The following is a 12,321-nucleotide window of genomic DNA, read 5'->3' on the forward strand; positions in this document are numbered from 1 at the left end:
TTCCCTTCTCCGCTTCCTCTCTTTTATTTTCAATTCTAAACCGGGGTAAATTTATACGGTGTAGTTATATTCTTTTTTATTTATAGGTGAAATGTTCGATTCCTGTCAAATATGAATTTGAATCACATTATTGCTAGTTCATTGTGGTACTAAGCTTACCTCCTCCATTTTAATATAGATAATAACATTTGTCAAAAAAAAAAGGTAAATTTGAGGCTTTTTAACCAAAATGGTCTATAAAATTGTCATAACTCCTCACTTGGGTCCTTGGATTTGAAATCGATAGAAGTAATACTTGAGTTTGTCCACCATCAATCATTTTGGTCATTCCGTGAGAAATTCTACTAAATAAGGATCAAAATAACAAAAATACTCTTAATTCTTAAAGATCAAAATGAAGAGTTATGTCAACCTTATTAACTATTTTAGCTTAAAAAACCAAAATTTGAAACCCAAGATCTAAGATAGTTTTTACTTAAGAGCTTATATTAGTTGTATATGGGCGCGTAAGTTGATTTTAGTCGTCAATTCAAGTGATTTATGTAGGACGTATATGTATCAACAGGCTGAATTCGTTCTCACATGTAATATATTTATTAATTGCACCATTGTGGTCGTATCTCTTGCAAGTTCAAAAATTTGCGTCCCATTTTCAAGAAATGCTTCAACAATATAAAAGTAATACATATAAAATTACTAAAAATGAATTAAAATTTTGGTTACAAACTTATCATTCCAAATTCCCTCAAGAAAACATCCACATACAAACTAAATCTTTAAGTTGACAAATTGGTATAGTAATTAGTAAGAGCAAGATAGTGCATTAGGCAGGGTGCACATAATTAAGAAAAAGGTTAAAATGCAGTAATCCACTTTATTTGGGAGATTAAATTTGTTAATGCTCCACAACCTATATGTTCTAGGAGATTAGTGCATATAAGCCAACTCTATGGACAAACACTTGCAACGCCATTTCTTATTCGTGGTAAACATGTCAACATCTTCTCTTTGACTTGGTCGGTTTTTTTTCCATTTGCCTACTGCCTTGTTGTTTTTGACCCAAAAAGAGTCGGCATTCAACTTGTCGCGGAAAATTAACCCCCTAAAAAGAGTCGGCAATCAACTCCTTTTTTCAACATTTGCCAAGCTTATTCCGATTTAGAGCGTGTAGAAAGAAAATAAGAGTATGAAGATCACTATAAAAAAATATATATTTCTTTGCCTCCTATCCAGTCCCTCTAAGAGCATTTCTAATGGGGGCGGTATCCTCTAAGAGGTTATCACATTTTCAACCTTAACGAGAAATTTCATCCCTAATGAGCCTGAAAATGGAACTAGATACACCACTGAAGCTAGCAAATTCCTTTCTTGGGTAGCATAAAATCGGGCTACATCTAACCCCAAAAAACAGTGGATCCTACAAAAAAAAAAAGTAGCAACTCATGTGAGCAAAAGTTCTATCACTCCCCATCCACTTGCGAATATACTTATACTCTTCTTTTATTATTTTTTTAATTCTTTTTTCTTATTGTTCTTGCAATTTGGCTAATTAATGATTGTTTTAAATTCCATAAGAATTAAAATTTCAAATTGATTTAACGTTCATGGACATTGACGGGTGAAATTTTCAAATATTTTTTTTTCAAAATTGTATGATACTAATTTACCTATTGGTGCTAGGTAAATTGTTGTGTTACAAGTGAAAATCAAATTATTTCATAGGGCGAAGCGGGGGTTTGTTTCTTTCAACGGATGAGATTAACAAAAGGGAATCTAATCCAACGAACGATTCATAAGTGATGAAATCTAACTTTGTCACAATTTGAACTTTTTAGGTTGAAGGGTTCATAAATTTTTTTTTTTAAGATAGCACGTCTAAAAATCAACTTAAGAAAAACTACAACAACAAAGCATTTTCCCACTAAGTATGGTCGGCTACATGAATCTTAAAACGTCATTATGCTCGGTTCTGTGTCACGTCTTCCATTAGATCCAAGTACTCTAAGTCTTTTTTTAGAGTCTCTTACAAAATCCTTCTAGGTCTTCCTATAGCCCTTCGGTCCTGAATCTGTCCCGTAATCACATTTTCTAACCGGAGTGTCAGTAGGCCTTCGTTTCACATGTCTAAACTATCGTAACCAATTTCTCTCATCTTCCATTCAATTTCGGCTACTCCTACTTTACCTCGGATATCCTCATTCTTAATCTTATATTTTCTCGTGTGCCCACAAATCCAACAAAGCATAATGTGAAACCCTATTCCACATGGATTGAACTTTATGCCAACACGAATCTGATCCATGATGTTTATGATATTAAAGAATCATTTGGATTGAAGATTATGAGTTGATTACTCAAATGAACTTAACCAGTATTTTAGACACTAAGAGTGATCATTTATCTTCGTGAGAGTAAAGATAAATTGATATTTGGTCTAGAAGTACCACATCTTAGTGAAGTATATGTCTTATTGTATTTAGCACAATACACTTAAATTTATTAATATCTCCGATAAATTACAGACATGTGCATACACATAAGTTAAAACAAACAAACAGGAGGGAGCCTTCACAAAGGTTACTCATATGAAACCTCAGTATTAGACAGAACCCTAGAAGGGAGAGGCACTGAAGATGGATCATGTGACGCTTCAGTATTTGGCATAACTCCAGGAAGAAGAGGCACAAGAGGTTGATTATGGTGCATCAGTGCTTAGTAAAATTCCAGACGACAAGGGCAACTTAAGAAAAGCTAACACAATAAAAATTAAAAATTAAAAAAACCTCTGTCTGTGTAAGTTCATTTTATATTGCCGGTTCCAAGCCCAGATAAAAGAGAAGGGGAAAGACGTCAGGTAGTTGACAGCTAACAATTTTATTTTACGTCAAATCCTTATGATTAAGAAAAGCTAACAAAAAAAATATATATATCATGGCTTAATCAAATTACTACATAAATAAATATATGCCTCATATAGAACCCGAAAGATATAGTCCCTCATTGGAAGAGATTCTTTTATAAAGCCCTAAAAATTCTTCAAAACTCTAAAATTAGCTATATCTACCATTTTTCCAGCTCTACGTAGAGCCCTCACTGGGGATATAAGGCCATCTCCAACCGAAGGGTCCAGAGGGCCGAAAATAGCCCTAAAACCGTCTCCAACCGAGGGCTAGGCCAGAGGGCTCTGGAATCTGGGAGGGCCCCACGGGATCGGAGAGGGCTGGAGGGCTGGTTGCTTTCGGCCAGCCCCGGGCTGGCTATTTTTTTTTTTAATGATTTCCTATTGCTGTCGGTTATAGCCGACAACATTAAAGATATTCTTTTTTTAATAGTTCTACTATTAGTGTCGGTTATAACCGACACTAATAGTTTGAAATGTTTTTGAATATAACGGCTAGTAGCCGTTGTATTATTAGGCCTTTTTTTTTTCTTTTTTTTTTAATGAATTTAAACTTTTTTTTTTTTTTTAATGAATGTAAACTTCTTTTTTTCCCCTTTTTTTTTCATTTTCATATGAATCAAATTTTGTTTCATATTTTTTTTCCTATAACTTTTATTTCACAAAATTTGTTTCATATTTTTTTTCAATTCTATTTTTTTCGTATAACTTCCTAGGCCATTTATACAACATTAAATTGTAGTTTTTAAATAATAAATTATGTTTGGCCCTATGGCTCGGTTGGAGACGGTTTTTTGTGACAGGGCTAAAACGAGCCCTTTGGCCCTCTGGCCCTCGGTTGGAGACGGAGGCAAATATGGCCCTGTACCGTTTATTAAAATATTAATATCTTGGGAAATCTTGGAACGAGCCCTCTGGCCAGCCCTCGGTTGGAGATGGCCTAATTATGTAATTTGGCCGGCAGTCTGCCCTTTATTATGAAAACACCCATGGGCCCATTACAAAAGAAAAAGAAAACGAAAAATTTACAAAAAAAGTATGTTTTCAACAACGTCCCTTTTCATTCGCTCCAGTACTTCTCATCAGCATCCTTCTCATCCTCCTGCTCATCATCCAAACCGTCCATCAAGCTCATCTTGAACCTCTTCACGTCCTCCACCGCCGCGCCCCTAAACAACCCAACATCAACGGCTCCCGACACCATGTGGTATCCACGTGTCCCCAAATCGCGAGGCCCATCGTGGGGCATAGCGAACCCAGCCAAGTAGGCCCCACCCTCTTTCGGGTTGGATCCCAGCGCGGCCTTCTCGGCTGCCTCCATCATTTTCCTCACCTTCTTGCTCGCCGGGTCCCACAGGTACCCCATGCTGGCGCTCAGATCCAACGGCCCCATCTGAATACAGTCGACCCCGTCAACGGTCGCGATGTCCTCCGCGTGCTTCACGCCCTCCTCGCTCTCCACCTGGCACATGATCAGCAGCTGGTTCTCGTAATTACTCAAATACCCCTCGTCGATGCCGTAGCTGGAGGCGCGAACTACGGTATGGGCGGATCCGCGGACGCCGGCGGGAGGGAAGCGGCAGTAGGAGACGGCCTTCTTGGCGGCCTGGGAGGATTCGATCATGGGGAACATGATGCCTTGTGGGCCCAGATCTAGGGCTTTCTTGGCCCAAGTTGCGGAGGTCTCGGGCAAGCGAAGAATAGCGGGGGTTTGGGTGGAGGCCAGGGCGTGGAGGCAGGAGAGGGCTTCGGGTATGCCACCGTGGCCGTGCTCCATGTCGACGACGACGAAGTCGTAGCCGGAGAGGCCAGCGATCTCGGCGAGGGTGGGGCAGAAGGAGAGGAGGAAGAGGCCGTATAGGGTCTCGCCATTTTGGAGGCGGGACTTGAGGGTTAGTGGGGAGGGGGAGATGGAGGTGGTGGTGGTGGTGGTGATTGTGGTTGTGGCGGTGGAGGAGTGGTCGGAGGAGGCGGTGGATTTGATTGAGAAGGTGGTGGGTTTGGTGGTGCGGTTTAGGGTTTTGATTGGGGAGATGGAATTGGGTTTGATAGGGATGACGGCGATGGGTTTCCTGAGGGCCGGTGGGGTAGTAGGTTTGGTTGTTCTGACGGCGGCGGCGGAGTAAGTCAGTGTGGCCATGTTTGCCGGTTGGGATTTTAGGTAATGGGAGAAGGCTGTAACTTTTCACTTCACTGACGTGTGAGCTACTGAGCTGTGTGTTATGACGCAGATTAATTTTGGGTGGTAGGAGTGAGGTTGTCACGTGTGCACGTGCATGTTGGACTCTAGGTGCTCTTGAGTGTGTCATCTAGCTTTGCCCGTTTCATGCAAGTCTTTCTCGTCTTCGGGATTATCCCCGTCTCGTCAGGTGACGGGAATTGGGTTTATGCTTTGTTTAACCCATCAAATGCTAAACAGATAGATATATACCAGTCATTGACAAAGAAACATCAATACAATTAATGTCTTCCAGAATCCATATACCAGTTTTGATTCTGTAATTGCTGAATAAAACGTTCACTTAATTCAACTTAATCCGGAAAATTATCATCGAATACAATATCAGAAAACGCAGTTGGGAGGCAAAATTGGTCCCGAGGAGAACTAAATAGAGGCTAATGTAAGAGAAATTGGCCAAGACGTAGCTGAAATGCCCAAGATTTAGTAAGCTGAATTAGTAACACGACAACGCAAGTCAATCTGCTCAATCAAACTTCAAGCTCGCTTTCGCCATGGCAAGAGCACCTTCATAAGTTTGATTTCCTCCGATAAATCCACTCATGTGAACAAACACACATCCGGGAATCCCAGCCTCCTTCGAGAGCTCCTCATCCCTAAGCCCTCGCCATTTTGATGCAAGAGCCTTTCGGCTCTCAAAACTTTCAGCAGCAACTGCCACCGCCTGAACTCTCCAGTGTTTGCTCCTATCATCCTTAATATCGTTTTATTGTGATAACAAAATTAGGGCTCTTCTCCAGATAAAAATTGCAGACCTTATTAGCTGCATAACTAAATGGAACGTAAAGGTCACAGAAGACATTCAAATTTTGTTCTAGGTAAGATGAGGAGATATCATACATTTGAAATGAGGCCAGAAAGCCATGCTAGTATACACTACGCTCCAAATGATTCCAATAGCTCTATAAAGAAGCTAAAAATATTTCGGACTTGCAAGGAAAGAACTTGCTTATTTACAGGCAAACAAGTTTCCTAATGCCAATACTCTCTTAACATGTACCGTGTCCAATGTTGCGACTCAGTTTCCTAATATTTTCTTTGCGGATAATATAATCACAAGCAGGAATTTCCCGAATTTCCTTTCTACCACCTTAATGCATTCATACTTCGCACATATTAATGGAAGGAATAATTATAGGGTAGTGCTATCCACACACCCATTTTTACTTATCACTCACTCCTCTCAATTTTCAGCCGTTGGATCGAATGAATTGAAGAAGATCAATGGCCAAAAATTAACAAGGGTGTGTGGGAGATAAAAAATGGGTATGTGAATAGTACTATCCAAATTATATTAAGAAAGAAGAGAGCATGGACATCAGATAGATAATGGTACCTGATAAAGAACATATTTGATGGGCGGCTCAATCTTCATCTCCTCTTCAAGTTCATATAAATGAAGTTTCCACTGCAGGGAATAAAAAATATATAAACCGCTCAAACAGTTGAATGTAATGAAGAAATTGTAAAACCAATAGCATTAGACAATGATTTGAGAAAACTTAAACCTAACAGTATTTAATTAGCAAAAATAATACACCATTGCATACTTACAGGGCAAAATCGATTCATAACCATGATTTCTCCACTAGGATCAACACTCCATCTTGCTAAGAGACACTCCATTACAATAGACCGTGCTGGTAACCATGATTTTGCATGAAATCGGACACTCTGAAATTGGAAAAAGGACCATTAAAAAGGGATGCTTAAAATAAATCCCCATAGCACACAACTTCAACAAAGCTTTAATCCCTTCTATTTGGTTATGTACTCGATTCAAGAGAAATATAGTGCATAAGAATGTTAAAGTGAATTTATTAGTGAAGAAGTAAAGAGAATATTCCATATTTCTGTTAAGTCTTAACAAAAGAAAGGCATACACTTAAAAACTCGCTGCCCGCCAGTTCCATTGCTCGTTGAAAGGCTTCATTCTCCTTTTCAGACGATTGATCGGGATCTATCCAATCCAAATTCAACCTGCCTACTCTTGAAGACAAGTGTGTATTATTCACATATCTTGGAGGCTGGTCCGTATCATACTGATTGATCCCATTGTCAACAGCATCAATTGCCTGTTACAAGTAATCACGGCAAAAATGGCATCCTTACAATGGTTTTGTTCTAATTTGTAACAGAACAGGTTTTCAGCATCAACACATCCATTCAATTTCAAGTTAAGTTAAAAACTTAAAGGTAGCACGGCCCCATTCTACTTTCACGTAGAATAAGAAGAAAAGATGCAGAATTTAGTAGTACCTCCATAAAGCTTTTGTACACAGCCAAGAATAACCTATGCACATCGAGGTGACCTTCATCGACCTGAAGCTCCTTCGCTATTATTTCCTTCCCGAAATGCTTCAAACAGATTTGTACACAAGAATAGTTACGCATTTGCAAATCCCATTACTTAAATCCCTAAAAAGATATGACCTTTTGAAGCACATACCTTGTAAACCAGACCAGCACTACTCAGCTTAGTCTTAAACCCATGCCCAAAAACCTCCTCGAAACCCTTCTGGTGATGATCGTATCGATCCCGACTAGGATCATACACACCCCCAACATCAAGCACAGCATCCAGACCCTCCAAAACCTAAAACCCTCAAACAAACAATAACAACGACAATAAGAAATCACAAATTGGTTTCAAATTTCAACCAAGTAACTTCATTTATCACCGATTTTCTCGGGAAAGTGGAAAAGGGATGAAAAAAAAAAACCTTGGGGTCGCGGGTGCGGACGATTTCGGCGTTGGAGAACTTGTCGGTTAGGCGAATCATGAAGCAGCCGAGGGCTTCGTCGCAGTGGAAGCTACCGTTGTGGGTCCCGACTCGCTTAGCTGAAGTGGTGGCGGCCATGAGAGAGCGGGAGAGGTGCAGATGTAGGCGGTGGTAGTGGGCGGGGAAGGCGATAGGGAATGTGTGCTTAAACCCCCTGCCTACTAGCGGAAGCATGCCTTAGCGGGGAATTCAACAGTCCGGAGTTATTTCTACTATTTTAATTATTAATTTTACCATTAACTTCTTAACAATATATTGAGAAATGCTAAGAGTCAAAATGTCCACATCACGCAAGTGATCATTTACCGCAGCAGCAGTAGAAAGGTATTGTATACATGCATAATGGTGTGGTTTCAAACTCTAACCGATGATTAATATAATATATAACTTATTAAAGTTATCGTTCAACTCAAAAAATAAAAAATAAATAAATGTCCATATTGGTAATAACAATAAAAAAGACAGTATTAGTGTTTTCTAATCAAAATGCCAATATGCTAGGAAGGGTGGACGAGCTTCAAATAATTTTAATTAATTATGAAATATTTTTATTGGTTTAAACATTTATTATAATTAATTGTTGATTGTGTGCCCGTTGCAATTTGTCTTCTATCCTATCTTTTTAATTTTCATGTCAACATTACAAAATATTGAGCCAAATAAAAACTCTTAATCACTTGCGTTTCAAGACCCTTGCCTTCTCCAATTTCAAATTAGGATTTTTTTTATGGATAGTGTTAACTTTAACGAAAAATCATATTTTTACACTAAAAAGTTAATTCTGATATTATTCACTTTACCATTTATTTTATCCTTATCGTTAAAATTCAAAGTTTTTAAGCATTTTTTATTAGTGTTTTTTTTTATTATTAAACATGAAAAGTTTGGGGTGAGTGGTGAGTGGTGAGTGGTGAGTACTTGCGCAAACAAAACATGAAATCGGATAAACAAAATCCTCCAAAACTCCACCATGCCTTTAACCATCAAGCTCACTTGGGCTCCCTCCACAAACCCCACGTCTCATCTCCTCCCACCAAAACTCCACGCACCATCAGAATCCTCCTCTGCAGTCTTCCCCCGAGCTTCTCCTCCTTCCCCACCTCATCGACCCCTCATAGCAAAATGTACGACTGGCGGCGGCGCTGGAGAGGGCGGCGGCCTGAAGAAGGCACTGAGTGGCATTGTGGGAGAGCAAGTGGAGGAGCTCCTGAAAAGAGAAGAGAACAGGGAGTTGCTCGATGGGTTGGAAAAGGCGTCTCAGAGGGTTGAGAATGCCAAGAGAGAGCTGGCTGAGATTGAAAGGCAGGAACTTGAGGCCAAGCTTGTGAGGGATTACATTACCCAACTTGAAAGCAGAGCTTCTGAGGTTCTCCCTCTTACCAATTCCCAATTTTTGTGGGTTTCCTGAATTGGGTTTTTGTTTTAGGTGCCTTATTATATTTCCTCGAAGTTATTCGATTGAGAATTGTTAGAAGTTATTCGATTGAGAATTGTTAGTAGCGCTTCAAAATAATCATCGTGCACTCTGTCTGCCTTATCTTACTATTGGGGATGACTATTTTGGAGTGTTGATATCAGCTCCCACTCGGTTGTTTGTTTAATTTGTAAGTGAAAATGGTCAGTTTAATTGTTGAAAACATTGATTTGTCCTTTGATTCTGTTGAGTTGTTAAGACCTTTTTGTTTTTTACTCTAACTTTTGTTCAAAGACAATGACAATTGACGTGTTATATGTTGTTGGGCATCTGTTCCTGCTAAGATTGTTAGCTGTGTTTGCATTGAAGATTGCAGAATGTCAAAAGGAGATATCAGAAGCGAAATCCATGGTTGAAGAAGCCGAACGTGCCCTCTCACAAGACGGGGATCAACTCGGAGACGGATATGCTTCTGCAGAGACCGAAAATAAGGAGATAGACAAGGATAAAGAGAGATGGCAATCGATCAAGGCAGCTTCAGTTTCCGCCCTTGTCGGCACCGTTGCCGGATTGCCCTTCTCCTTCACTCAAGTAGCAAGCATTTCTGAGCTGATCCTCCCTCTGGGAGTCACCTTCGCTAGCTGCGCTCTATTTGGAGTCACGTTTCGATACACATTACGTAGAGACTTTGACAACGTTCAACTCAAGACCGGAGCGCCTGCAGCCTTCGGTGTTGTCAAAGGGCTTGCTACACTGGATGGTGGAAAGCCTTTGGAACTGAATGCTGGTAGCTTCTTATCACATGCTTTTGATGGAGCGATTTACGTATCTCAGAGTCTTTTTGTTTTTCTTTCTGCTGCTGTTGCTCTGGATTATTGTTTTAAGACGGGGCTCTTGAGTCCCTTTCCTATCAAGAAATCTGTACGGGGATCCAATTAACCAAAAGATGTACATACTTACGAGAGACACGATACTTTGAGCGTTACTTAAGATGTCGATGATAAATAAAATGATTATTTCATGATCTTGTACTTCATCTTCATCTCTCATTTCCTAAAACAAAATAACTTAATCGATAAACAAACCATGGCGCCTTGCCCGCCAGTGTCGGTAAAGAAAAGGCACCTAGACTCTCCATCATGTGAACTCATCTTCGTCATTAGGATGTTCTAATTCATATCAGTGTGCAGCTAGTGATATCGGACTACATTTCTTGTATGGTATCTCTCGACGCTTCCTCATGCGCTGAGCTTGTAGTTGCGGCTGTCTTTATTTTAGTAAAAGATGACTATCTAACATTCATGATACTTCGTAAGGCACAAGGCTGCGTTCTGAAATTCAAGTTGCTTGCATCAAACTCTGACCTTCTACTGTTTCCTTCTTTCATTTTCCTCTTCATTCGAGCGCTCACGATCTTTTAAGGGCCTCTTGGGAACTCCCTAATCATCGATCTCATTTCTCGATTGTTCATCACTGGATGGAAGGTTCTTATTTCCTCTTTTCTTCCCCTGCAGATGACGTAAAACCGATTAAGCATGTGTCCAACATGGGTACAATCTACCTACAATTTTCAAAACTGCTATGGAACTTAAGTAGTTAATACCACCTCAGAGGTTCCTTGATACCCACTCCGATGATCTTTCCTACTAGTTGTTGACGAGAGATGCTTTGCAGCCTCATTAAAGAATTGAAAGCCCTGAAGATCTCCATTTTTAATACTTGTTTCCAGCTGCAAGGGGGAAAATGTGGAATCGCAGAGAATACGGTTACATGATGTGCAAACAATTGAAAGAACTCGCAATCAAAATGCCTCAAAACCATTAGTCTAGGAACTCTAGAGCTTGCCCAACAACATAATATTACACGACAGCATACGGTTCCATCCATGTTGCCTAGCAATATATTTCTTTTCCATTCTGTAACATTTCACCGTTATTTGAAAAGGATCCGTTAAGAGACTCAAACATACCACTCTATTGAACCCCAACAAGCCATAAAGGTTGAACCGGGTAGAAAGAATAGTCGCAAACTTATACCTGGACATGAATAATGCAGAAAACGATGCTAGCAATGGGCAGCCAGCTCTCCTCAGGTGACAACGACAAATTCGTCCTAACAAATCACGGGCAAGTAACATTAGTGCCCAGAATCACAGATACAGATAACCAGAACAGAAGCATAAGCTCGATAGTTTGTTGATCATTGGTATGACAGATTTTCCTCATTTGTCGAAAACTGAAAACGATAAGCACACAAGAATGCAATGCAACTGCTCAATTAATCAACACCAGAGTATGCAAATACAATGCAAGCATTCAATCAAGAGTATGAGAGTCAAACCTCAGGTAGGGAACCAAGTACACAAGCGCATACACCGCATACCGCCGTTTTCCGGTATCCAACCAAGCAAAAATCCAACTCTACAATTATTCAGTCCAACCCAACAAAAATTAAAACAAACCCAACAAACAAATTCATATAAATAATCAAAAAGTTCAAGAATTTGAAAGAAAAATGGGTTTTTTGTTTGTTTTTTTTACCAGCCAATTGAAGTAGGGAATGAAGCTGATGACGCCCATGACGGCGAACCTGGCATCGGTGGAATCCATCGCCGAACCGCCTTCGGCATCGTCATCGGGAGTGCTGGCGGGAAGCACCAGCGACGAGAGCATGCAGGCGCCAATGGCGGCGACGAACGGCGCGTCGTTTGAGAACTCCGCTCTGCAGGGTCTGTAGCCGGTGAGCTTTTTGTTCTTCTTACTGTTTGGGTGTTTGCTGGCGGAGAGGAGAGAGGGTCTGAGGCTGGAGAGCTGAGGAGGAAGCGGCGGCGGCGGTTTAAGAGAGTGGAGAGTGGAGGAGCAGTGGATTGCGGCCATGGCTTTGGCTTTAGCATCCGCCACTATACTCCACCGCCAATGTAATCTCGGCACAGCTGAATGGCGGCCGCCTCGAGTCTCGCGCGTTTCAAACTACACGTCGTTTAGTT

General features: G+C 40.5%; 4 protein-coding genes across 5 annotated transcripts; 1 reads left to right on the forward strand and 3 right to left on the reverse strand.

Annotated features, from left to right (window-relative positions):
• Positions 1-3,843: 3,843 nt before the first annotated feature.
• Positions 3,844-5,190, reverse strand: LOC126625137 (uncharacterized). Its single transcript, XM_050294217.1, has one exon. It carries the CDS (start codon positions 5,037-5,039, stop codon positions 3,960-3,962), a length of 1,080 nt encoding a protein of 359 aa, XP_050150174.1. The 5' UTR covers positions 5,040-5,190; the 3' UTR covers positions 3,844-3,959.
• Positions 5,191-5,336: 146 nt separating this feature from the next.
• LOC126625136 (uncharacterized) lies at positions 5,337-8,117 on the reverse strand. Its single transcript, XM_050294216.1, has 7 exons — positions 7,862-8,117; positions 7,588-7,734; positions 7,398-7,496; positions 7,022-7,213; positions 6,693-6,812; positions 6,475-6,546; positions 5,337-5,832 (listed from the first exon to the last, which is right to left on the reverse strand). Exons 1-7 carry the CDS (start codon positions 8,093-8,095, stop codon positions 5,605-5,607), a joined length of 1,092 nt encoding a protein of 363 aa, XP_050150173.1. The 5' UTR covers positions 8,096-8,117; the 3' UTR covers positions 5,337-5,604.
• Positions 8,118-8,826: 709 nt separating this feature from the next.
• Positions 8,827-10,362, forward strand: LOC126625138 (uncharacterized). The gene is made up of 2 exons (XM_050294218.1): positions 8,827-9,287; positions 9,705-10,362. The coding sequence occupies exons 1-2, from the start codon at positions 8,892-8,894 to the stop codon at positions 10,272-10,274; spliced, it is 966 nt and encodes a 321-aa protein (XP_050150175.1). The 5' UTR covers positions 8,827-8,891; the 3' UTR covers positions 10,275-10,362.
• LOC126625141 (uncharacterized) lies at positions 10,310-12,321 on the reverse strand. 2 transcript variants are annotated; one of them, XM_050294220.1, is made up of 5 exons: positions 11,876-12,321; positions 11,676-11,755; positions 11,372-11,447; positions 10,939-11,064; positions 10,310-10,843 (listed from the first exon to the last, which is right to left on the reverse strand). In XM_050294220.1, exons 1-5 carry the CDS (start codon positions 12,209-12,211, stop codon positions 10,775-10,777), a joined length of 687 nt encoding a protein of 228 aa, XP_050150177.1. In that variant the 5' UTR covers positions 12,212-12,321; the 3' UTR covers positions 10,310-10,774. The 2 variants fall into 2 exon arrangements, with proteins under 2 accessions (XP_050150177.1, XP_050150178.1); XM_050294221.1 differs by having other exon boundaries at positions 10,942-11,064; positions 11,876-12,320.

Source organism: Malus sylvestris, chromosome 6 (assembly GCF_916048215.2).
Source record: "Malus sylvestris chromosome 6, drMalSylv7.2, whole genome shotgun sequence".
In the NCBI taxonomy this organism is placed as follows: domain Eukaryota; kingdom Viridiplantae; phylum Streptophyta; class Magnoliopsida; order Rosales; family Rosaceae; genus Malus; species Malus sylvestris.

What these genes read in the sequence shown, in the direction of transcription:
- LOC126625137 (XM_050294217.1), bottom strand. Translation starts at nt 5,039, where the DNA reads ATGGCCACACTGACTTACTCCGCCGCCGCCGTCAGAACAACCAAACCT.
- LOC126625136 (XM_050294216.1), bottom strand. Translation starts at nt 8,095, where the DNA reads ATGCTTCCGCTAGTAGGCAGGGGGTTTAAGCACACATTCCCTATCGCC. An exon ending in GTGCTGGTCTGGTTTACAAG is followed by an intron (nt 7,497 to 7,587) that starts GTATGTGCTTCA and finishes ATCTGTTTGAAG; the next exon opens with CATTTCGGGAAGGAAATAAT. An exon ending in TTATGAATCGATTTTGCCCT is followed by an intron (nt 6,547 to 6,692) that starts GTAAGTATGCAA and finishes TATTCCCTGCAG; the next exon opens with TGGAAACTTCATTTATATGA.
- LOC126625138 (XM_050294218.1), top strand. Translation starts at nt 8,892, where the DNA reads ATGCCTTTAACCATCAAGCTCACTTGGGCTCCCTCCACAAACCCCACG. An exon ending in TTGAAAGCAGAGCTTCTGAG is followed by an intron (nt 9,288 to 9,704) that starts GTTCTCCCTCTT and finishes TTTGCATTGAAG; the next exon opens with ATTGCAGAATGTCAAAAGGA.
- LOC126625141 (XM_050294220.1), bottom strand. Translation starts at nt 12,211, where the DNA reads ATGGCCGCAATCCACTGCTCCTCCACTCTCCACTCTCTTAAACCGCCG. An exon ending in TCTGCATTATTCATGTCCAG is followed by an intron (nt 11,065 to 11,371) that starts GTATAAGTTTGC and finishes TCCCCCTTGCAG; the next exon opens with CTGGAAACAAGTATTAAAAA. An exon ending in ATCAAGGAACCTCTGAGGTG is followed by an intron (nt 10,844 to 10,938) that starts GTATTAACTACT and finishes CGTCATCTGCAG; the next exon opens with GGGAAGAAAAGAGGAAATAA.